We start from the raw sequence: 23,071 nt of genomic DNA on the forward strand, positions 1-23,071 counted from the left end.
GATGTTAGTTCCCAAACAGCTTGTGGTTATCTTAGTCCCTAGACCAAGGGACTGAACCCATGCCCCCTGCAGAGGAAGTCCACAGTCTTAACCAGTGGCCTGCCAGGGAAGTCCCCCTCTGCCTTTTAACTACCTCCAAACAAAATGACTTAATGCCACCTGTTAACATCTAGCTTGTCAAGCCCCTCCCCAGACCTCCTTCCCCCACTTTTACAACGGGCCTCTCACAACCTCCCTGCCTGGGGCAGCCAGCAGCTAGTATAACACCCAGAGCAAAGGTGTTGCCAGCAATGATTCTGAAGACCAACAGGCAAACATCTCCCCCTAGATTTGCCATTCTGGCTGTGTGCCTCTGGGCAAACCGCTTTTCCTCTCTGAGCCTGCATGTTCCCACCTGCAAAATTGGGATTCGGGATAGGCACCTTCACGGACAACAGGGGCATGATGATGATAAAACAAGCCGGGAGATGCGACAGGCGCTCCATAGATGAGCTGTGACTATCTATCACCTTTGGAGCCCACAGCTTTGCAAAGGATGCCAACGACTCTGCATCTCACTCAGGCCTACTCTGGTTGTGTAAGACAGAAACTCCCCATCAAGCCGGTTGAAGGAAACTGGTCATTTATTGGCCCAAGTAACTGGCAGTCGGAGGGGATGTCTATCTTCAGCTTGGACTGGGTCCAAGCATTCTGACACCACCAGGAAGCCAGCCCTGCCCATCTCCAGGCCGTCTCTCCCCTCCACGCTGGCTTCGTTCTCGGGAGACTCTCCAGGTGGGGGGGCTCCAGGGCCACGTTCTCCCTGCTCCACGACTGCCATGAACAAGAAAGCTTCTCCTTCCTGATGCTTCTCGCCCACATCCAGTGCTGGGCCTCATTCTGACCAGGTTGTCACACGCTTGCGCAGGGAAGCCAGTCACAACAACCAGGGTATCCACCAGACCCTGCGACTTGGAACAGGGTCTCAGAACAGCAGTTGTAGAACCACCACTTGGGAGCTCCTTAGGAATGCAGAGTCCATCCAGGCTCCATCCCAGATTGACTGAATCTGAATCTGCATTTTAGCAAAACCCCCGGAGTCATTTGTATATCCAAGCCTGAAGAAGACTGTGCTGCCCGTTAACACTTTCAGTTGCTTAGACAATTTTTTAAAGTTCTGTTTTATTAAGAACCACAAAAATTAAGAATTAAGAAGGTCCTTTGAGGTCAGTGAGTCAACTCCTTTGTTTTAAAGATGGAGAAACTGGGAGCCAGTGGGGAAGGTCTTGCCCACCCAGTGCTTCCCCATACCCCCTTCTCCCATCATCACAGTCGTTGCCTGCCACTTCCAAGGACTATCTCGTGGGCAGACATGTCCGAGCCCCAGGAGTGCCAGCCGGGGTCAGAAACAGCCTCACTCAGAAAGCAACGAATCCCAGGCTTCATGCAGTCACTCACACACACCTGGTCGGGACCCTTGGGAGCACGAAGGGCCTGTGAGAATGGAGATCCAGAAACACACATGCATTCACACAACCACACAAGCCTTCAGACACAGCCCACCCTCACCCTGACTCCGACTCACTGGCCAGCCAAAGCCAAGAGTACTGCAGACCGCACCAGCCTTTATTCTCTGACAGAGTAGGGCTGGGGCCGGGGTGGTTCACTCTCAGGCTGCGTCAGAAGGTGCAGAGTTCGGGGGCCACAGAGACTGGACCCCAAAGTGACAATAAGTTAGGGGGAAAATTCTCAGGCTTTTGTCAGGCCACAGCCGGGGCAGGTTGCCAAGTGGGGCCCCACAGAGCCACCGCCAGCCGCCCAGCTCAGCACTCCCAGGCGAGGCTGGTTCCAGAACAGGCACGGCTGCACGCTGAAACACAAGAGGACAGGGAGATGGGGAGGGGCTGTGAGTCAGGGGGGAGGTTGTCGGTGGGGGTCAGAGGGGATCCCCAGAGTCAGACAGAGAGGACTGAGAGGGTGGGAAGGGTCAAGGGCCTGCAGGCCCAGGGCAGGGCTGGGGCGGGCGGGGCCTCTCACCAGGCCCTCAGTTCAGCTATAAATTCTCGTAATCTGGAGCTTCCTCGTCCTCCACCTCCTGGGAATTCTGGGTGTCTGTGAGGAAAGGGGAGGCTACTCCTCAGCTCATAAAGCGAACCCACCCCTATCTTCAAGGCGGCTCCCTCAGGGTCTGCCCCACCTCCCCCATTCCCTACACACACACACACACACACACACGCACACACACACACCAGACTTGGTTTTCGCTCCGGGCTGCAGCTCCTGGGACACGTTCACATATTCCCGACTCCCATCTGTGGGGACAGATCAGAAGGTGGGACAGCCACACCCAAAAGGGGACAGGTCACACGGAGGATGAGAGAGCAAGAGGACACCCAGGCAGAGGGCGAGGGAGCCATGGGGGGGCAGGGGACTGGAGACACCCACCCCAGGATGGCATGAGAGTAAGGATGGGGTAGGGGCAAGAGGGAGGGAGGGAGGGATGGCAGACCCCAGGAGGGCATCAGGAGGGCCCCCCACACTCACTCAGAGATGCGTCGGCACTCTCCTCACTCTCAGGAACATTCACGTAATCTTCCCCTGACTCCACTAGAGGAAAAGCATGGGTGCCCCGGGGACTGTTACCCAGACTCCCCAAATGCAGACACCCAAGACTTCCCACGTAACCAGCCCGAGATGCCTGCACACAGGAACCTCCCCCCCCACCACCCAGAGATCACGCCCACCATCAGCCCGGAGTGGTACAGAGAGGCCGGCCCTGTGACGCCCATGGCCATGGAGAGAACCTGGGCAACTTAACCAGAACTGATCAGAGGAAACAGAATTGTGGGAGGAGAGGCAAGAGACCCCAGCACATCCCCCAGGCTGGCGAGCAGGGACACAGGGAGCAGCTTGGGGCGGTGGGGCCAGGCGACATGTGTGGAGAAGGAGACAGCACGCAAGGCTGGGTGGTGGCAGAGGCGTCATCAGCCCCACTGGCTCCTCCTCCTCAGCCAGGCCTGCCCTGACCCCCTCTCCTGTCCTCGTCCCTTCCTGGTGCCTCGCGCCATTGACGCCATCTTATTCTTTCAGGGGTTGACTTATTTTCTCCATGAGGCTGTGGACAAGCAGGTTTCAGAGCCAGAATGCCCAGGTTCAAGTCCAGCCTCAGCATTAACTAACCTCAGATGATCTACCTAACCTCTCCAGCCCTCAGTTTCGTAAAATAGGGTGAGGAACAGTACCCACCGCAGAGGGGTGTTGTGAAAATGGTGAGTTAAATAAAATAAGGTCTGTCATATAGTAAGTGCTGCCAAGCTTCTGTTAAATACACAAATCATTGTACAGATGGGACAAATGAGAGGCAGGAGGGGAAGGGAGAAGCTCAAAAGCCCCTGGGAATTATGAGGTTTTAATATTAATAAGTTGGTCGGGAAGATCCCCCAGAGAAGGAAATGGCAACACGCTCTAGGATTCTTGCCTGGGAAATCCCGTGGACAGAGGAGCCTTCCGGGCTACAGTCCACGGGGTTGCAAAAGAGTCGGACTTGACTTAGTGACTAGATAACAACAACAAATACACATAAAACTCTTAGTAGTGCATGTACTAGGCCCTCAGTAATGTGAGCTGCCTTAATCACAACTTTATCTCATTAGCAGTGATTATTTCAGGGGCAACCAGTAAGTATGCTGGATGAATTGTGTGAGTGGATGGACGAACATGAGTGAGTGAATGAATGAATGAAAATAAGCACCTGGACAGATGGTTTGGGGCCCAAGAGAGAGGCCATGAGCTAGAGATGATCTGGATGGCAAATAAAGCCAGGGTGTGGACACGATGGCACAGAGCAAGCATAGAAGGAAAAGAGTAACGGACACTGAAGATCACAAGACACTGATAAAAGCCTCCAAGAGGCAGGATGAAACCAAAATGAAGAGCGAAAAGTAGCCCAAAGGAAACTGAAACAGCACTGGAAGCAGAAGAAAACTTTCCAAAGAAACCCAGAAAAGACAGCTGATCATCACTATTCTTCAAGATTTGCAAGATGATATCGCCTTCATGAAACAAGAGAGGAGGCTCTGAGAAAGGAATATTCAGAAATGAGGGAAGAGCTTTTGGACAAGAAAGACAAAATAAAAGCTCGGAGTCAAAAGAATAGAGTCAAGGAAATCTTGCAGACAATAAAAGCAAACGACAAAGAGGGAAGAGGAGAGAAAAGAAAAGAAGACTGGAGCCGGAAGTCCCCTAGCTGAAGGACAAGAGGGCTAGAAAGAGAGAAGCGAGAAGATGGAGGGCCACAAGGATCCAGGAGGAGAGGGAAGACCCGAGGGGCCGCAGCACGGAGGGGCAGGGAGTGGTCAGACGGCCAACTCACTGGAGAAGGCGCTATCTCGGAGGCCGGGTTTGCTGGACGCAGGAGCCGGTGAGACGGCATTGCCAGTGCTGGTGGCCGGGTCCCTGTCAGGAAGCACCACCCTGTGGGAGTCAAGGGTCAGGTGAGCGAGCAGCCCTGGCCTCGGCCCCCACCTCCCGCCTGGCCACTCACAAGTAGCCCTCGTTGTTATAGTCTTCTTCATAGTCATCTTCGTCTGCATCCTCACAGGCTGCCTCTGGGGGTGACCATACAGGGTCAGCGGAGCCCAGGACGGGTCTCAGCCGCCTCCCAGCCGGGGCCACAGGGGTCCCAGTCACACCCTCGTTCTCGTAGCTGGCCACGCTGTTGGCTGCAGAGAGAGCGTGAGAGGGAGACTGAGTCAGCTCGGAGGGGGCCTTTGCCCAGAGGCCCCAGCCCTGTGGGACCCGCTCCACACTTACCACTATCTGAGTCCTGCCGGGACGACGTCATACGGTGGGAGCCTCCGAGGGGCTGCGGGGACCTTCTGGGTGTCAAAGGTCATAGGTCATGCTGGGATGGGGCTCTAGGGGGAGAGGGCTTGCAACAGGGCAAGAGGCCCCCAATCCGAGGTGAGGGGGTAAAAGGGGGGATTTGGCAGGGGGAGGGGTACTTACGGGATGGGGAGCAGGTCTGGCTGGCTCGGGAGCGGGTAGGGAGTGGTGGATGGCCGTGGGACGAGTGTGGCTGAGGACACAGTACCAAGCTGAAGGAATGACTCCACACCTCATGCCCCTACCCTGGACAAGGCCTCGAAGGGCAGACTGACCCCTGCCACCCCCGGGGCCCTGGAGAGGCCTGGGCAGGGGGACACCATCTCCCTCCCCACCCCCAGCTCAGGCCATGTGGGCGGCCACAGGGGGAAAATGGAACATAGGCACACGCTCTCCCAGGCCAGGGGACCCTCTCCCTGAACTCAAGGGAGGGAACACTCATGTACTCACGAGGCAGTTTGATCATGATGCTACTTGGGGTCAAACTGGCAGGAGAGACACAGCTCGGGTCAGCAGCTGGGAGAGGCCCTGGACCCCACCCCAGTCCCCCAGGGGCCCAGCCCCACACTGGGCACTGAGGGAGTCGAACGGGGTCGACGGGCGGACTCACCTATCGGAGACGGCAGTGTCGTATGAGCCTGGGGAAGAGAGGGCCCGTGAGGCAGGAAAAGAGGGTGACGAGGGCAGAGGGTGATGGAGTATGGGGCTCTCAGCGTCTCCGCGTGCAAGAAAGAGTTACAGACAGTTAAAGGGAAGGAAGGGGTCAGAGAATGGAGTGAGGATCCCTGGCACTGTCAGGGCATCTGGTCAACCCACCGGCACCCACTCACCTGGCAGCTCCCGGCAACGCACGCACAGAGCCATCAGCAACACGGCCAAGAGAGGCAGCAGCAGGGGCCCCAGCACGTAGACAGCCGGGCTGACCACCTCCATCTGCTTGGACCAGGCCCAGCTGCTCGCTGCACACCCCTCCACACAGAGAAGCAGCAGGGCAAGGGCCAGGCCTGGAAGGGTACTGGCGGCCGGCTGGGAGCCTGGTGGAGGCGGGGGTTCCTCTGGATCCCCTCCCCTCGCTGGGCTGAGCAGGCGTCAGCGCTGGTTCTGGAAGACCCTGGACCCCAGGGTGGTCAGGCCAGGGCCTGGGCTGGCGTCTGGGGCACCAGCCACCCCTACACAGACCCTGTGCCCCAGCCCTACCTGCCCCTCGCTCCGCGCCCGCCTCTCCTCAGCGCCTGCCTGCCTGTGGCAGGAAGCTGTGGTGAGCGCCGGGTGAGGGCAGGAAATCATCGGGGCTCAGCCGGCTGCACCCGCCCCCTTCCCACCCCCACTCAGCCAGTGAGGAGGGGGAGGAGGCCACCTCAGGAGCCACCCTGGGCCCTCCAGAAGGGTCAGCTGGTCTCCCTGGCAAGGGGCAACTCATACTGGGGGGAGGAGGGAAAGATGTTTACAGGCTGGCCAGCGGCCGTGGCCTCCACAGCCATGGCTCACAGAGGCAGCAAGGAGAGGCTCCAACACCGGGAATTCTGAGGGGCCCCCAGTGTGCCCACCCCCACCTCGCCCAGGCCGGCCTGCTAAGAAGGGCGGGCTCTAGGGGAGACACGGGCATGACTCACGGTCACACAAAGCCAGCTCACTCCACCCCAGTGCTCACCGGCCCAGAAGGACAGGGCTTTGCCCCAGGGCCCACGGGGGTCACCCGACAGCCCCTGGGACCCTGGGACTAGAGAGGGAGCATCTCCCACCATCCAGAGGTCAGAGGTCCCTAACCCAGAGAGACTCCAGCAGGCACTTGGGGTTCTGGCTACAAATTTTATTCAGTTACAAATAGCACCGAGCCCCCAGGGCTGCTCCAGGGGCAGGGGCTCCCCCGTCCCGAGCCCCCAATGTCCCCACTTGGCCACCCATGTAGTGTGTGGGAGCTGGAACATGGCCCAAGGCCCCTCCCAGAAAATGGGCTAGCCGAGGAGTTGGGCCCCGGGCACCTCCCGGGGTGGGCCCAGGGCCAGCTGTAACAGGTCTGCAGATAGCAAGCGGTGATCCCTCAGATAAGCACGCTGGACACAGGGACCCGGGTGGAGCGTCCTCGCTGGGGCACCACGATCCGGTCATCAGTGGGCCCGGTTTCAGGCAACAGACCTGCTGGGGAAGAGAATCAGAGCCAGGGCTGGATGGAAAGACAGACACAGGCCCAGGGAGGGGACAAACAAGCAGTGGCAAATGGACAGGGCAGCAGAGCTGGGCACACAGCAGGGTATGAGCCCATGGGTCAGGCAGCCCCGAAGCCGAGGAAGGGGAGGGCTGAGGACTAAGAGAGGCCAGGTACACGGGGCTGGCCGGGCAGACAGACGGACAAGCAGGCAGCATCATGAAGCTAGACAGGGAGCTGTGGACGGACAGAGGGGAGGCCCGACCGACCCTGCACGTGCAGCTGAGCCTGCCGGCGGTCGCTCTCAATGAAGATGGCGGTGCCCAGGAAGGCTGCGCCCCCGAGCGCCCCCACAAAGGCGCAGAGCATGAGAGAGAACTGCAGGGCCCGGAACTCGGACAAGAAAGAGGGGGGCCAGTCCCGGCGCAGGCGGTCAGAGATCTGCAGGGAGACAGGGAAAGAAAGATCAAGAGAGGGACTTCCCTGGCGGTCCAGTAGCTAAGACTTGGCCTTCCAGCACAGGGGGCGTGGGTTCGACCCCTTGTCGGGGAGCTAAGATCCCGCATGCCTCACAGCCAACAAACCAAAACATAAAACAGAAGCAATATTGTAACAAATTCAACAAAGACTTTGCAGAATTTTTCATCAAAAAAATTTAAAAAAAAGAAGGAAAAGAAAAGTCAGAAGAAGAGGCATGGAAAGGAAGCCCCCAAACTCCAGAAGAACGAAGAAGACTTAAGCCAGGACCTCACCAATGGAAATCTACCAAGACAAAATCCTGCCGGCAGAGCTGAGGCTTCGAGATGAGGGGTGCCTGGCACTGGGACTCGGATGCCTCACCTGGACTGGACCCTCTTATTTGGCCTGTGCTCAAGCCGCTGGCGACTGGCTGGTGCCAGGAACGTAGGGTGCCCCTGAAGCCTACCCCAGGCCTGGCCAAGAGGTCCTGCTCACCGAACCAATGAGGTACGGGCTCCCAGCATCACCTAGCAGGTGGGACAGTACAATCTGGAAGGCTTCGGCAGTGGAGCGTCGTGTGGGGATCACCACGTACTGGTGGGAGAGAGGAGCAGGAGGCAGAGTGTAAGGACAGGACCGAGGCACACCCTAGGCTGACATCAGGGGAACCCCAGCTCAGAGGTGTGGCTGGGATGAAGGGCAGGGCAGGCCCAAACTACAGGCCCACTTGGGGCTGGAAGTCAGTCTCAGGACTAGGTTCTGAAAAAGGGGTGACCATCACAATTCAAGACAAGTGAGGTTCCCTATGGGGCTTCCCAGGTGGCCCTAGTGGTAAAGAACGTGCCTGCCAATGCAGGAGACATAAGAGACATAGTTCAAGCCCTGACTCAGGAAGATCCCCTGGAGGAGGGCATGCAACCCACTCCAGTATTCTTGCCTGGAGAATCCCATGGACAGAGGAGCCTGGAGGGGTACAGTGTCAATAGGGTCGCAAAGAATCGGACACGACTGAAGCGACTTAGCACACATGAGGTTTCCTACCCACCGCCCGCTCCCATCAGCCACTGGGGTAACCTTGGGCCAGCCACCTACTTACCAGCAGAATATCAGCCACAATGGCCCAGTTCATGGACAATAGTGTCTCTCCAATAAAAATGAAAATCTGGAGGATGGGAGGTAGGTGGTGAAGGAGGGGGCATGGGGTGGGTCTCACCACAACATGAGCAGACATGTGGAGGGCTCACCAGGTACCAGGCCCCTCTATTAATTCCTTTGACCCTCACAACACCCGCAGGAGACAGGTGCTAATAGCAATCCCATTTTACAGCAGTTGACACTGAGCACAGAGAGGTTAAGTCACTTGCCCAATGTCACACAGCTAAGAACGGCCAGAGCTGAGATGCAAACCCAGGCATTCCTGCTCCAGAGTCGGCTCTGACCCCAGTCCTGCCCCTCAGTGCGTCATCCCTCCACCCTGGACCCAGACCACCCCCCTAGACACCTGCTGGCTACTCACATAGGTGGCCACGATGCTGCCACGGGCGCAGGCAAGGGCCAAGAAGAGGAAGGGCGCAGAGCCCAGGAGGCCAGCAGCACAAACCAGTGGGTCAGCCCGGGGGTTGGTGCGGCGGAGGCGGCGGCTGATCTCCACACCGAGGCCCACACCCAGGACCCCGGTGAGGCAGGTGATGAGTCCAAAGATGAGGCTAGGGGAGGGGGAGGAAAAGGGGAGCTAGTCCTTCTGCCTGGCAAGCCCCCTAGCCTCACCCCCAAGGCCCAGAGATGGTCCATCGCAGCCACGCTCACAACCCAGGTCTATCTAGGCACAGAACCCCATGGCACACAAAGCTCCAAGAGGAAGACAACTACTCCCAGACCAGGAAACCGAGACTCTGCGAGAGGAAGTAGCTGTGGAGTCAGGATTCAGACTCTCCTTGCCTGAGTCTGAATCACAGACCCTCTCCACTTCATCCCCTGCCACCTGCAGGGCCCCCCAGCCCAGTCCCCATCCAGGTACCTGTCAGAGGAAGAGCAGGAGTCTCCAGGAAGGCAGGGTGGGGTCTCCCCCAAGACCACACGGGAACGCAGCAAGAAAGCAGGGGCCCAAAGAGCCAGGGAGCCCGTGACAAAGGCCACAGCAGTGAAACCAAGGGAAGACAGGATGAAACTGGGACTGTAGACAATCAGGAGGGAGGAAGTTAGACTCCACTGAGGTATCAGGGTCAGAGACCTTTGTTCTTCCTCTCTGGCTTATTTGAATTGTCTGGGCACTGGGTGTAATGGTTGTCCCAGCTCCCAGGATCTGGGCCTGTAATTCAAGTAGCTGCCACAAAGGGGCCAAGGTGATAGCATTCCTTGCCTTGGGGTAGGGTCAGCTGATAGAACACACAAAGACCACACCCATGTAAATCTCAAAACAGACCCCAGGGAATCCCTGGGGGCCTCAGATGTTAGGTTAGGATGGAACTAAACTCAGATCAAACCAGTCAGTTTCCAGTAAAGGAAATCAGTCCTGAATATTCATTGGAAGGGCTGATGCTGAAGTTGAAACTCCAATACTTTGGCCACCTGATTTGAAGAACTGACTCACTAGAAAAGACCCTGATGCTGGGAAAGACTGAAGGCAGGAGGAGAAGGGGACGACAGAGGATGAGATGGTTGGATGGCATCACCGACTTGATGGACATGAGTCTCAGCAAGCTCCCGGAGTTGGTGATGGACAGAGAAGCCTGGCGTGCTGTAGTCCATGGGGTCACAAAGAGTCGGACATGACTGAGCGACTGAACTGAAACTCACTTTCTGGCCAGAGCCCTCAGATCTGCCCACCACGACGTGGGGTTCAGGGGGGGTGAGTCTGAGTGGCGCTCCACAGCTCCCCTTGGTGGCTCCCGTACTACCAGGAACAGCAGCACGACAGCCAGCACTCCTAGACCTGGCGTCACCTGGGGAAAGAGTGGGCTTCAGGAAGGGAACAGGCTGGGAGGTACTCAGCCCTGGGGAATGAGAGACCATGAGGGTGTGTAAAGGCAATTCAGGGCCCGAGACCTCAAACAAGCAGTGAGTGTTGCTCAAGGAAGTTAGACCTGTGCCTGAGGGGAGGGGTGACTGTCACTGTCAGTGGATCCCGTTTCTGCAAGCCTGACTGCTCCCTCCTTGGCAACCACGGACTTTCCCTAACTTTCTTTTGGGAAACCACTCCCTACATCTCTCAACTCATTTGGTTCAAACAGGGTGGGGCTTAGCCAACAAGAGTCACATTAACCTCCCAGGCCTTGGTTGATTCAGTGGAAGGCATGTGACCCGCATTCATCTAATCAGACACCATCCAGGACTACTACTCAAGGATCCAGGCTGCTAAAGTTTCTAAGTGGGAAGATAAACATGTGGAGCTTTTATTTGCTTGAGAATGAAGATAACACAGAGGAAAGTAGAGCTGAGAAAAAAGATGAGCAAATTCCTGGGACAGTGTGGCTGTCCTGGATCCAGCTTTACCTGAAGCTCACCCTGGGACTTTCCAATACAGTCCCATTAGGGGGCTTACAGTTTACAATGGCTTCTGTCACCTGTAACCAAGAGTTTTATCTAGTGTGTGGCTTCATAGTGAGGGCAGCTAGGCTTCCCGCAGGCTTAGCAGAGTGAGCAATGCCTTAAAGGGGGGGATGCCTGAAGGTAAAAAAGGGTGAATCAGTGAGCATATTGCTGACCTTCCCCCAGGCTGTGACCCAACTCACCCGCAGAGCCCAGTGCCAGTCTCCGGCCACATCCTTCACTTTGGAGCCTGCAATGTAACCCAGACCGCTGGGGAAAGAGGGTGGGGGAGGAGACAGCTGGTCAGTCACGTCCCAGGCGAGGCCCTCCTGCCTCCCTATCAGGCTCGAGGTCCACTCACCTGCCCACCGGGATGGCAAAGTAGAAGACGCTGAGCATCCGACTCCGCTGGTCTGCCACGAAGAGGTCAGCGATGAGGGTGGGCGCGATGGTGGAGTAACTGGCCTCCCCAACCCCCACCAGGCCCCGGGTCAGGAGGAGCAGCCAGAATCGCTGGGGAATGAGATATGGGGGAGGTGGCACCCCGCACTGCGGCCAGCCTCCCCGCCAATCTCACCAGCCCGCTCTGGGGAGTTGCCGGGGATGGCAGGAGAGGCCTGGGTTTCAGAAGCAAACAGACCTGAGCTTGAATCCTGGCTCCACTACTTACTAGCTGTGACTTTGAGAAAGCAACTTAACCTCTCTGAGCCTCAGTTTCCTTATCTGCAAAAGGGGATAATAACAACAACTTGTTCACATAACTACTGTGAGAACTGGACCACCAAAGGTCTATTCATTATTTTGCACCTATTGGTGCAAAATAAATCTTTATTTCTATCTCGTCCACCCATCCAAGACCCCAGTAGTGAATAATGATCTTAGGTGGGGGTTTACTTGTCTGCCAAAGACACTAGAAGCTAAGGACAAGGCACGATCACCCAAGGAGAGTACGTAGTGTCCAGGGCTGAGGAGACAGAGTCCCAGGGCAGAGAGTGACAACAGACAGAGGAGAGTTTAAAGGACTAAAGAAGCAACAGCCAGAGAGGCGGGGCAAAAACCAGAAGAGGGGAGTCAGAGAAGTCAGAAGCGTTTCCGGAAGGAAGAAGTGGGTCAACAGAGCCAGAGGCTCCCAGAAGATTAAGGGAGAACAGGCCTAGGAAGTTGGGAGCTACAGTTAGCAACTGAGAGGGCCCTGTTGACTTTGGCAATGGAGTGGTAGGGGCAGGTAAGCCAGCCGTGCTCAAGGCGGGAGTGAGAGGAGAGGAAGTACAGGCAAAGCAGAGCCTTTGACCGGTTGCCCCTTCACCCAGACTGGAGCTGGGTAAGGGGGCCTTTGGGGAAGTCTGGCTAGGAAAAGGAAGACAAACACAGGGCAGTCGGGTAAGGTTTTTCCCAAGGCAGAGGAACAGGAGCGTTTGGTACGCAATGGAAGGAGTCAATCGCCAGTCAAAGGGCGAGAGGGGATGATGGACAGAAGAAGGTTCTGGAAGAACAGGGGAGAGGATGGGGTGGGCAGATGATTCAGGCAGGCAAGGGATAAAAGATGGTATGGACCAAGGGAAGCACATAAGCTCCCCAGGCCCACTCTGCAGTGACTCCAAAGAGCAGCAGCAAAGACTGATGGGAGGGCTGGGGCAGGGGGTGGGGGTGGGGGGTGGGAGCAGGAACCAGCATGGGACCTCACCTCTCTGGGGATGAAGGACGACCCCAGTGTCACCAGAGACCAGAAGGCAATGCCCCCGCACATGAGATACTTCCGATTGTACCTGTCACCCAGGTAGCCAAACACAGGTGCCAACACCATGTAACTGGAGATGAACACTGAGGGGAAGCAGAGAGTCACAGCCCAGCCTCAGTACCCCGACCCCACCCTCCACCCCAGCTTGAGAGTATGAAGAAGGATAGAATAACTCCCAATCCTGAAACCATCACAGCTTCCTTCTGGGGTGTGGATGGATTGGGGTTGGGGGAGTAGTCATCCAACCCCGTCTGCAATGTCTTTCAAATCTTCCACTGTAGAATGGATGGCCCAGCTGACTTATCCTATCCTCCATACCCTGGCCCGAAATCTTATCTGATCCACCCCTCCCTACCTCTCCAACCTCACACAATGGCCCAACTGCCAAGTTCAATACCAACTTAAGGCTTTGGTATTGAAGGCTATGGAGATGCTGTCCTCTCCATCTCTCAATCTCTCCCCTCCCCTGAGCTTCACAGACCTCAGCCCCTTTACCTTCGGCTCAGAAACCTTCCCAACCACCACATATCCAATCTCTATCTCATCTACTCTGTCTTCTTTGACATAACAGTTATTCCTATAGAATACTATCTCATTATTAGTTTAGGGACTGTTGCCCCCTCATGCACAGCAAAACGTTAGCTCCAGAAGAAAAAGACCTTGCCTGTAATGGGCATGACTGTGTTTCCATCCCTTAAAACAATGCCTGGCACAAAACAGGTGCCCAGCAAACAAGTTGAATGAAAACGTGAACAAGGTTGCCAAGAAAGACCTGTTTCTTCCCTAACTCAACAACTCTTTGGAGCTGGGCAGAACTGGACCTGTGATCCCATTCTCATTCCATCCAACTTTGGCTTAAATATCTCCATTTCCTTAGTGGCCTGGAGTGGAGCAAAAAACACTGCAAGACCTTGTTTCAAACTCTTCTTCTGCCTCAAACTCGATGTATGACCCTAAGCAAGTCTTAACTTTTCTCCAAGCCTCAGTTTCTTTATAAAAGTATAGCTTTAAAAATATTTTTTCTTTATAAAAAGACTACCTACTTCCTTTATAAAATAAGAATAATAACCCAGATTCTTTGGCTGATAAAAGGATTAGAAGACAATGAGAGTAAGAGGTCTTGCCATGCTCTTTGGATGTCATCAGCACTCCCTCCAGAGCCTGGCACAGGTAGGTGCTCAGAAATGAATGAAGGAGGGAACGAAGGTAAAGAGGAGTAGGTCTTGGCTTTGCCTCTCCCACAAATCCCAAAGTTCTGAACAAGTAACACTCACCTCTTCCCCTCCTGCCACTATTTACTGGGTGCCTACCATTTGCTGATATTGCACAATCCACTTCACAGGCATTACCTCATTTAATCCTCACATCAGCCCTAGAGGAGGTGAGTCTGGTTATTATGAGTTCCATCTCACCCACAAGGAAAGTGAGGCTTAGAGAAACTGAGGGCCTTACCTACCATCACATTCAGTGAAAAGCTGATGTTTAAACCCATGTCGGCCTAAATACCATTACACTAAACTGACTCCCTCTTGAAATCTCTTTAAATGTGGTGTCCTATTCAAACAGGACAGCTTCAGGGTAGAGTCGAGGCCATCTCCGCTAGCTCTGGCCACAGTACCTCCCAAAAATGAGGCCCCAAGCCAGCATGTGTCCTCAAGGAGGGCAGGACAGAAAAAAGAGCCGCTGTGTGTGCCTAGCCTCCACTTACCGGTCTGGATGAGGCCGGAGCTACCGTCTCCGATGTCGAAGAACTGCTCAATGTCCGGAAGGACTCCTGGGAAGGAGAAGACTCAGGATGGGCCGTCCGAGGCAGCCCCACTCAGGACCCCGCTCCCTTCCCCTCTTCTAACTTTCTCCCAGAAGTCAGTACCAGCCACGGTGAAGCGGTCCATGTAGTTGAGGAGGTTGATGTAACACAGCACGGCCACTATGAGAGCCGAACGGCCCGAAGACAAGCCCGTGATGCGCTGCAGTCCTTCCTGGTCTGGGACCTCGGGATCCTCGGACTTCGGGTTCCCCATGGACACCGGCAACCCTGGCGTGCCGGGCGCCGGCCCGTCGTCCGTGTCATCCGCCTGGCTGAGGAAGGGCGCGGTGTCGGACCCGGACATGGTCCCGGTGGGCCGCGGGTCCCACCGACGATCCCACCTGCGAGAGGAGGAGGCTGGAGAAAGGAGGGAACCCAGGCGAGGGAGATGTGCCTGGACACACGAGAGGAGCTTGCCCCGAAGCACAGAGCCGGGGGATGGCAGCCGGGCTCTATCATGCGTCCCCGCGCCGGCGGACACACCGCGCGGAGGGGACCAGTGGAACTCGGGTGAGATCGGAGACAGGAACGGGTTGAGGAGAGTTTGTGATTCTCTGCTCCCCGGTTGAGGCCACCCCTCGCCCCGGGTAGGAGCCCACTTGCACTCGCGGTCGCTCAGCCAGGGTGCTGCAATACGGCCACCGCCATGTTGCCTAAGAGCCGGTCATGTGACCCTGGAGCAAGGGCTGGGGCGGTAGACGCCCGGGCGCCCGGCGCGGCTACGGAAGCCGAGCGCGCCCCTGCTGCCTCGCAGCCCGTGTCAGGTGACTCTGGCCGCTCGCTGGGGTCCTCCGCCGGCTGCGTTCCCGCCGCGACCAGCGACCTAAAGGTGTCTGGGTGAACTGGTGCAGTGCCTCCCCGCTCCGAATCTCTGGCTTCCTTATTTGCAGCGCTGCTGGGCAGACCTCTTATCGAAGGAGATCAAAAGAGATAATGGAGCCTTAAAAGGTTCTGGAAGTAGTAAACATCTCTCATTTCAGTTCAGTCGCTCAGTCGTGTCCGACTCTTTGAGACCCAATAGCCTCTAGACGTGCCAACAAACAGCTCTTACTCTCTCCCCCACGGTGTCCAGGTTGGGGCTTTCATACGTGTTGGATGAATGAATGAATGGTGAACAGCGCGACCCCGTCCCTACTTCTCCAGTTCCCCAACCCAACTACCGGTAAACCCCTGAACTTCCCAGCGGATGTTGAAGAAAGCATCCCCAGACTCCACCTTCTGGAGCCCGTGTGTCCTCATCTCCCAGCGGGACCAAGGTCCTTGCGCCCTCAGATGGTCTCACTTGAAATAGGCAGGGGATAAGGACTGTGGCTCAGATCACGAACTCCTTATTGCCAAATTCAGACTTAAATTGAAGAAAGTAGGGAAAACCACTAGACCATTCAGGTATGACCTAAATCAAATCCCTTATGATTATACAGTGGAAGTGAGAAACAGATTTAAGGGCCTAGATCTGATAGACAGAGTGCCTGATGAACTATGGACGGAGGTTCGTGACATTGTACAGGAGACAGGGATCAAGACCATCCTCATGGAAAAGAAATGCAAAAAACCAAAATGGCTGTCTGGGGAGGCCTTACAAATAGCTGTGAAGTGAAGAGAAGCAAAAAGCAAAGGAGAAAAGGAAAGATATAAGCATCTGAATGCAGAGTTCTAAAGAATAGCAAGGAGAGATAAGAAAGCCTCCCTTGGCGATCAGTGCAAAGAAATAGAGGAAAACAACAGAATGGGAAAGACTAGAGATTGCTTCAAGAAAATTAGAGATACCAAGGGAACATTTCATGCAAAGATGGGCTCAATAAAGGACAGAAATGGTATGGACCTAACAGAAGCAGAAGATATTAAGAAGAGGTGGCAAGAATACACAGAAGAACTGTACAAAAAAGATCTCCACGACCAGATAATCATGATGGTGTGATCACTCACCTAGAGCCAGACATCCTGGAATGTGAAGTCAAGTGGGCCTTAGAAAGCATCACTACGAACAAAGCTAGTGGAGGTGATGGAATTCCAGTTGAGCTATGTCAAATCCTGAAAGATGATGCTGTGAAAGTGTTGCACTCAATATGCCAGCAAATTTGGAAAACTCAGCAGTGGCCACAGGACTGGAAAAGGTCAGTTTTGATTCCAATCCCAAAGAAAGGCAATGCCAAAGAATGCTCAAAGTACTGCACAGCTGCACTCATCTCACACGCTAGTAAAGTAATGCTCAAAATTCTCCAAGCCAGGCTTCAGCAATATGTGAACCATGAAATTCCAGATGTTCAAGCTGGTTTTAGAAAAGGCAGAGGAACCAGAGATCAAATTGCCAACATCTGCTGGATCATCAAAAAAGCAAGAGAGTTCCAGAAAAACATCTATTTCTGCTTTATTGACTATGCCAAAGCCTTTGACTGTGTGGATCACAATAACTGTGGAAAATTCTAAAAGAGATGGGAATACCAGACCACCTGACCTGCCTCTTGAGAAACCTATATGCAGGTCAGGAAGCAACAGTTAGAATTGGACATGGAACAAAAGACTGGTTCCAAATAGGAAAAGGAGTACGTCAAGGCTGTATACTGTCACCCTGCTTATTTACCTTATATGCAGAGTACATCATGAGAAACGCTGGGCTGGAAGAAGCACAAGCTGGAATCAAGATTGCCGGGAGAAATATCAATAACCTCAGATATGCAGATGACAGCACCCTTATGGCAGAAAGTGAAGAGGAACTAAAAAGCCTCTTGATGAAAGTGAAAGAAGAGAGTGAAAAAGTTGGCTTAAAGCTCAACATTCAGAAAACGAAGATCATGGCATCTGGTCCCATCACTTCATGGCAAATAGATGGGGAAACAGTGTCAGACTTTATTTTTTGGGGCTCCAAAATCACTGCAGATGGTGATTGCAGCCATGAAATTAAAAGACGTTTACTCCTTGGAAGGAAAGTTATGACCAACCTAGGTAGCATATTCAAAAGCAGAGACATTACTTTGCCAACAAAGGTCCGTCTAGTCAAGGCTATGGTTTTTCCTGTGGTCATGTATGGATGTGAGAGTTGGACTGTGAAGAAAGCTGAGCACTGAAGAATTGATGCTTTTGAACTGTGGTGTTGGAGAAGACTCTTGAGCATCCCTTGGACTGCAAAGAGATCCAACCAGTCCATTCTAAAGGAGATCAGTCCTGGGTGTTCATTGGAAGGACAGATGCTAAAGCCAAAACTCCAGTACTTTGGCCACCTCATGCGAAGAGTTGACTCATTGGAAAAGACTCTGATGCTGGGAGGGATTGGGGGCAGGAGGAGAAGGGGACAACAGAGGATGAGATGGCTGGATGGCATCACTGACTCGATGGACATGAGTCTGAGTGAACTCCAGGAGTTGGTGATGGACAGGGAGGCCTGGCGTGCTGCAATTCATGGGGTTGCAAAGAGTCAGACACGACCGAGTGACTGAACTGAACTGAACTGAACTAAGGAGACTGCTTTCCAATTAGTGTTGGAGAAGACTCTTGAGAGTCCCTTGGACAGCAAGGAGATAAAAGCAGTCAATCCTAAAGGAAATCAACCTTAAATAATCATTGGAAGAACTGATGCTGAAGCTGAAGCTCCAGTACTTTGGCCACCTGATGCAAAGAGCTGACTCATTGGAAAAGACCCTGATGCTGGAGAAGATTGAGGGAAGGAGGAGAAGGGGGCAACAGAGGATGAGACGGTTGGATGGCATCATCAACTCAATGGACATGAGTTTGAGCAAACTCTGGGAGATAGTGAAGGACAGGGAAGCCTGACGTGGTGCAGTCCATGGGGTCAAAAAGTGTCAGACATGGCTCAGTGACTGAACAACAAGGAGACTCCTAGCCCCAAGGGGACTTGAACACAACAGAGCCCTGGCACCAAAACAGCTTGGTTCTTAAGCATCTGCTCACCCCAATCGCCAAGCTACAATTAATAAACATACAATCTAAGTAAAACTAGTGTTGTCGTTTAGTTGCTAAGTTGTTTCTGACTCTTTAGTGACCCCATGAACCATAGCCAGCCAGGCTCCTTTGTCCATGGGATTTCCCAGGCAAGAATACTGAGGCTTCTCCAGGGGATCTTCCTGACCCAGGGATTGAACCAGAGTCTCCTGCATTGCAGGTGGATTCTCTACCACTTAACTACCCAGGAAGTTAACACTCGTTGAACTGTAGGTTTAAAATAAGTAAACGCTTAGGCATGTAAATTAAATTCCATTAAGCACCTCTGGACATGAATGCAAATAAAACTTTCTGGTTATAAAGACAAATATTTTGATGCTAACTGGTTTTGGCAAATGGGAAAAATATTTGATTCTTCACCAAGTACAGGTACCTTTTATTTTCTTTTCGGCCATGGGGTATATTAGTTCCCCAACCAGAGGTTGAACCCATGCCCTGCAGTGGAAGCGAGGAGTCCTAATCACTGCACTGCCAGTGAGTTTCCCGGGTGTCCTTTAATTTTATGGATGTCACAATTAAAATTCCTTTAAGGTCAGATAAATAAGATTAAAATTCCTTTAAGGTCAGACAAATAAATACATCCATACAGGTCTATTGGTTTCAACTGGAGCCCAACTTTTTGCTCTGGAAATTGTGGTTTGTGAAATATAAGTACATGTGCAATTTTTGGGGAAAAAAAGTTCACCTATGACAAGTGTCACAAAAAAGAAGTCTGGCATGCGGTGTTATAAGGACCTGATGACAGGGGCGTTTGACCCGGTCAGGGAAGTTTGATAGCCTCTCTGAGGAAGTGGTCCTTGAGCTCTGCAAATAAAATAAGAGCACTTAGCCCTCAAGCCTGGGCTTCTCTGGTGGCTCAGACAGTAACAAATCTGGCTGCAATGTGGGAGAGCCGGGTTCGATCCCTGAGTCAGGAAGATCTCCTGGAGAAAGAAATGGCAACCCATTCCAGTATTCTTGCCTGAAAAATCCCATGGACAGAGGAGCCTGATGGGCTACAGTCCATGGGGTTACAAAGAATCAGATACCACTGAAGGTCTAACACTTTGATTTCACTTTTCGAGCCTAGAGCCCATGCTCCACAACTCGAGAAGTCCCCGTGTGCCTCAACTAGAGAAAAGTCCGTGGGCCATTCCGAAGACCTACTGCAGCTGGGAAAAAGTTTAAAAAAAAAAAAAAAGAAGCATTTTGCTCAACATCCTGCAAAGGTTAACCTGCCGCAGCTGCTGCCCAACAGCACGCTTGGTGTTCAGACGAAGAGATCAAGTTGATAATCAGGTGAAGCACTTTGTGCTCCAGACAGAGGAAGTTAAGGATAATAGGATGCTCTGGGATTGGAATAAACAGGCTGTTAGGTAGTTAATACTCATTTCAAGAAGAGTTTTAATGAACCCTGATTGGTGCATCTTCCCGTACATAGAAAAGTACTATAATCATTAATTTGAGAAAACTGTTCTTTGTTTTTTGTTCTTGTTTTCTGTTTTTGTTTGTTTGGGACCACACCTTGGGGCATGCGCGATCTTAGTTCCCTGACCAGGGATCAAACCCGTGCCCCCTGCAGTGGAAGCATGGAGTCCCAACTGCTGGACCGCCAGGGAAGTCCCTGAGAAATCTGTTCTTTGTGACTGGCAGTAATCTTTTACCAAAAAGTATACTAACAGCTTGTATTTCCTGACCAAAATATATGCATGTAAATTGACCTTGCCTGCTAGCTCTTTGGAGCAGTTTCTCAGTAAGCTCCTGAATAAAACCTCAGTTGTTGGGGAGGAGTCAGGCAGCAGAAGAGCATGTGCAAAGGCCCTGTCACAAAAGGAAGCACAAGGAGCACAAGGATCTGAAAGGGCAGTGTGGAGAGCAGTGAGAGCGGGAGACTGGCTTGGGAGCAGGCAGGGAGCAGGCTGGGCCGGCCTGTTTAAGGATTTCCTTCATTTTGAGTCCAATTTGCATTTGAGAAAATCACTGGCTGGATGGGAAGGGTTCAGAGATGCAGCAACCCGTGACACTAGGCTGCAGGCTGTGATGGCCTGTACCAGGATGGGACAGAGGCAGGGAAGTGAACTGTTTTGGGGCAGTTGATTTGGTGATGGAGAAGATATGGGAATGAAAGAGGTGTGTGTTAGTCGCTCAGTCGTATCCAACTCTTTGAGACCCCATGGACTGTATATAGCCCACCAGGCTCCTCTGTCCATGGTGTTCTCCAGGCAAGAATACTGGAGTCGGTAGCCATTCCCTTTTCCAGGGGATCTTCCTGACCCAGGGATCAAACCCGGTCTCCTGCACTGCAGGCAGATTCTTTACCATCTGAGTGTGGCTCCATGAAAGAGGTATCAAGAATGAAACTTAGAGGGACTTCCCTGGCAGTCCAGTGGTTAAGACTTTACAATGCAGGGAGTTGGGGTTCAATCCCTGGTCGGGGAGCTAAGATCCCACATGCCTTGTGGCCAAAAAACCAAAACAAAAAACAGAAACAATATTGTAATAAATTCAATATAAAGACTTTTTAAATGGTCCATATTTTTTAAAAAAATCTTGAAAAAAAAAAAAAAGAACAAAACTTAGGGAATTCCTTGGCAATCCAGTGGTTAAAATTCCTAGGACTCCATGCTTCCACTGCAGTGGGGGCTGGATTAAATCCCTAGTCAAGGGAACTAAAATCCCACATACTGTGTTGCTGCTGCTGCTAAGTCACTTCAGTCGTGTCCGACTCTGTGAGACCCCATAGATGGCACCCCACCAGGCTCCCCTGTCCCTGGGATTCTCCAGGCAAGAACACTGGAGTGGGTTGCCATTTCCTCCTCCAATGTATGAAAGTGGAAAGTGAAAGTGAAGTCACTCAGTTGTGTCCGACTCTTAGCGACCCCATGGACTGCAGCCCACCAGGCCCCTCCGTCCATGGGATTTTCCAGGCAAGAGTACTGGAGTGGGGTGCCATTGCCTTCTCTGACAGCCAAAAAAAAAGAGTGCAACTTAGGTTTGGGGCTCATGGATGGTAATGGGGTTCTTTGAGATGAAGGATTTATTTATTTATTCAACAGACATTTGTTAGGTAACTACTATGTGTCAGACACCGGAGAAGGCAATGGCACCCCACTCCAGTACTCTTGCCTGGAAAATCCCATGGATGGAGGAGCCTTGAAGCCACCACAATAAGCCCAAGCACTGCAAGAAAAAGTAGCCCCTGCTCACCACAACTACAGAAGGTGGCACGCGGCAAGGAAGACCCAGAACAGCCAAAAATAAATAATTTAAAACCAGAAATGCAGCATTTCGGGCCCCGCCCCCAAACTGTGGGTCCCCCATCTCCATCATGACAAGCTCCCCACCTGATCTGTGTGCACACCGAAGTGTGAAAAGCACACAGCTTCTTAATTGAGTCATCAGCAGGCCCACCTGGTTTTCCATCTTGCTCTGCATTCTGTGGCTGTGTGGCCTGGGACGGGTTATTTCATCCAAGCTTCTATTTCTCTTCTGTAAAGTGGGAAGTATCACACCTGCCTCCCAGGATCGCCCTGAGGATGAATGTGATTAGAAAAAGTGCTGAGCTTGGTACATGCTACCAGATTAGGGCTCCTTCAAGTTCTGAAGGTTTCTCATCGGGAGAGTGTTAGAAAGATGTCCTGACAGGTGATCAATCTGTTTGATTAGAAGGATGAATAATCACTGTCATCAGAGAACTGCAAATCCTTTTACAATGCAGACTCTTTCCTGAATCCTCCCCAGATGAAGTGCCGAGAAAGAAGAAACTGGAACCTTCTAGTATCTGCTAATGCATTTATCATAAAGAGGTCCAGCCACTTGTACTCAAGTGCAAATGGGTAGGTGCACATTTGAGGATCCGTGATTCCATCCCTGGCTGTAAACCTGAGGAAACCCCACTCGGGGCCACTACAGCACAGCTGTAATAGCGCCATCCTGGGCTAGGATGGGGTTTGCTTACAAATGGCAGAAATCCTCCAAAAGTAGGGATTTTTTTTTTTTGTCTTGCCACATGGCTTGCAAGATCTTAGTTCCCCAACCAGGGATCAAACCCGGGTTCCAGGAGTGAAAGTGCGGGGTCCTAACCACTGGATTGCCAGAGAATTCCCATCCAATAGCAGTGATTTAAATAAGACAGGAAGTTCCCCTTCCTGCCAAATCCAGAGGTCAGTGGTGCGGGGCTAGTAAGATACTGTATGGAAGTTGAGACCCAGGTGCCTTCTCTCCTCGTCCTGCCCTGCGTGGCTTCCTTCCCCAGGGTCACCAGGTGTCCACAGGGATGCTCCACCTCCAGTCAGCAGCTTGAAAAAAGCCAAAGAGAAGGGCACACGCTGCCCACTTAGGACTGATCCTGGAAGTCAAACCCCATTTCCCTGTATTGGCATTTGGCCACACTAGGGCTACAGTGGAGGCTGGCAGGCACTGTCTTCACCCTGAACACTCTGTGCTCTGCCAAAAACCGGGGGTTCTGAAGAACAGATGTGAGGGGCCAACTGATGGTCTCAGCCACGGGATTCATGGGGGTGGTAGGTCACATGGGGAGGCAGAGACAGAAATCCTCAAATATATACAAGTTTAATGTATTCCTGTTTATTCT

The 23,071-nt window shown here is 53.0% G+C and overlaps 2 protein-coding genes across 7 annotated transcripts; both read right to left on the bottom strand.

Moving 5' to 3' along the window:
• Positions 1-624: 624 nt before the first annotated feature.
• On the bottom strand, positions 625-6,145 carry LAT (linker for activation of T cells). 3 transcript variants are annotated; one of them, XM_055561761.1, is made up of 11 exons: positions 5,694-6,145; positions 5,474-5,501; positions 5,314-5,348; positions 4,987-5,056; positions 4,792-4,853; positions 4,523-4,700; positions 4,352-4,452; positions 2,524-2,586; positions 2,229-2,291; positions 2,017-2,091; positions 625-1,849 (listed from the first exon to the last, which is right to left on the bottom strand). In XM_055561761.1, the coding sequence occupies exons 1-10, from the start codon at positions 5,794-5,796 to the stop codon at positions 2,033-2,035; spliced, it is 762 nt and encodes a 253-aa protein (XP_055417736.1). In that variant the 5' UTR covers positions 5,797-6,145; the 3' UTR covers positions 625-1,849; positions 2,017-2,032. The 3 variants fall into 3 exon arrangements, with proteins under 3 accessions (XP_055417736.1, XP_055417735.1, XP_055417737.1); XM_055561760.1 differs by having other exon boundaries at positions 4,792-4,856; XM_055561762.1 differs by lacking the exon at positions 2,017-2,091 and having other exon boundaries at positions 4,792-4,856.
• Positions 6,146-6,658: 513 nt separating this feature from the next.
• Positions 6,659-15,851, bottom strand: SPNS1 (SPNS lysolipid transporter 1, lysophospholipid). 4 transcript variants are annotated; one of them, XM_055562142.1, is made up of 12 exons: positions 15,141-15,851; positions 14,605-14,882; positions 14,443-14,508; positions 12,681-12,817; positions 11,358-11,509; positions 11,200-11,266; positions 10,265-10,410; positions 9,486-9,641; positions 8,985-9,174; positions 8,565-8,630; positions 7,964-8,062; positions 6,659-6,999 (listed from the first exon to the last, which is right to left on the bottom strand). In XM_055562142.1, the coding sequence occupies exons 2-12, from the start codon at positions 14,843-14,845 to the stop codon at positions 6,682-6,684; spliced, it is 1,638 nt and encodes a 545-aa protein (XP_055418117.1). In that variant the 5' UTR covers positions 14,846-14,882; positions 15,141-15,851; the 3' UTR covers positions 6,659-6,681. The 4 variants fall into 4 exon arrangements, with proteins under 4 accessions (XP_055418117.1, XP_055418118.1, XP_055418119.1 ...); XM_055562143.1 differs by adding an exon at positions 7,279-7,450 and having other exon boundaries at positions 6,659-7,002; positions 14,605-15,848; XM_055562144.1 differs by adding an exon at positions 7,279-7,450 and having other exon boundaries at positions 14,605-15,841.
• Positions 15,852-23,071: the final 7,220 nt, after the last annotated feature.

The sequence above is a fragment of the Bubalus kerabau genome, chromosome 23, assembly GCF_029407905.1.
Source record: "Bubalus kerabau isolate K-KA32 ecotype Philippines breed swamp buffalo chromosome 23, PCC_UOA_SB_1v2, whole genome shotgun sequence".
Classification (NCBI taxonomy): Eukaryota; Metazoa; Chordata; class Mammalia; order Artiodactyla; family Bovidae; genus Bubalus; species Bubalus kerabau.

Coding starts and splice junctions, on each gene's coding strand:
- LAT (XM_055561760.1), bottom strand. CDS start 5,796: ATGGAGGTGGTCAGCCCGGCTGTCTACGTGCTGGGGCCCCTGCTGCTG. Junction 4,701..4,791: donor CCGGCAGGACTCAGATAGTG/GTAAGTGTGGAG, acceptor CTCTCTCTGCAG/CCAACAGCGTGGCCAGCTAC. Junction 4,453..4,522: donor TATAACAACGAGGGCTACTT/GTGAGTGGCCAG, acceptor TGACTCCCACAG/GGTGGTGCTTCCTGACAGGG.
- SPNS1 (XM_055562142.1), bottom strand. CDS start 14,845: ATGTCCGGGTCCGACACCGCGCCCTTCCTCAGCCAGGCGGATGACACG. Junction 12,818..14,442: donor CTCCGGCCTCATCCAGACCG/GTAAGTGGAGGC, acceptor GCTTCCCCTCAG/TGTTCATCTCCAGTTACATG. Junction 9,642..10,264: donor CTGAGGGCTCTGGCCAGAAA/GTGAGTTTCAGT, acceptor GATTGTCTACAG/TCCCAGTTTCATCCTGTCTT.